At 53.8% G+C, this 757-nt stretch overlaps 1 protein-coding gene across 1 annotated transcript in view; it reads left to right on the plus strand.

Annotated features, from left to right (window-relative positions):
• The window catches only part of LOC106817997 (dynein heavy chain 3, axonemal-like), a gene marked incomplete at its 5' end in the record, with an annotated part of 64,361 nt that overhangs the window by 48,145 nt on the left and 15,459 nt on the right, over positions 1–757 (plus strand). Inside the window, 1 exon segment of the mRNA XM_014822700.1 lies at positions 206–447. Within this exon segment, the coding sequence (XP_014678186.1) occupies positions 206–447 (242 nt within the window).

Here is a 757-nt window from a genome sequence, read left to right on the forward strand (position 1 = left end):
CCTCTCTCTCGCTCCCCTCTCTCACATACACACACTCACCCCTCTCCCTCCCTCTCTCCCTCCCTCTCTCCTCCCTCTCTCTCGCTCCCCTCTCTCACATACACACACTCACCCCTCTCCCTCCCTCTCTCCCTCCCTCTCTCTTCCCCTCTCTCTCGCTCCCCTTTCTCACATACACACACTCACCCCTCTCTCTCCTCTGCAGGTATCATCGTGTCTAACTCGCGCCGATGGCCTCTCATGATCGACCCTCAGGGTCAGGCCAATAAGTGGGTGAAGAACATGGAGAAAGCCAACAAGCTGGCTGTCGTCAAGCTGTCAGACCCCAACTACGTGCGCACGCTCGAAAACTGCATTCAGTTCGGTCAGCCGGTGCTGCTAGAGAACGTGGGAGAGGAGCTAGATCCGATCCTAGAACCAGTGCTACTCAAACAGACCTTCAAACAGGTGTGTGTAGGTACAGGTGTGTGTAGGTACAGGTGTGTGGAGCTACAGGTGTGTGTAGGTACAGGTGTGTGTAGCTACAGGTGTGTGTAGGTACAGGTGTGTGTAAGTACAGGTGTGTGTAGCCACAGGTGTGTGTAGGTACAGGTGTGTGTAGGTACGGGTGTGTGTAGGTACAGGTGTATGTAGGTACAGGTGTGTGTAAGTACAGGTGTGTGTAGCCACAGGTGTGTGTAGGTACAGGTGTGTGTAGGTACAGGTGTGTGTAGGTACAGGTGTATGTAGGTACAGGTGTGTGTAAGTACAGGTGTGT

This window comes from Priapulus caudatus, unplaced genomic scaffold, assembly GCF_000485595.1.
Source record: "Priapulus caudatus unplaced genomic scaffold, Priapulus_caudatus-5.0.1 Scaffold1968, whole genome shotgun sequence".
In the NCBI taxonomy this organism is placed as follows: domain Eukaryota; kingdom Metazoa; phylum Priapulida; class Priapulimorpha; order Priapulimorphida; family Priapulidae; genus Priapulus; species Priapulus caudatus.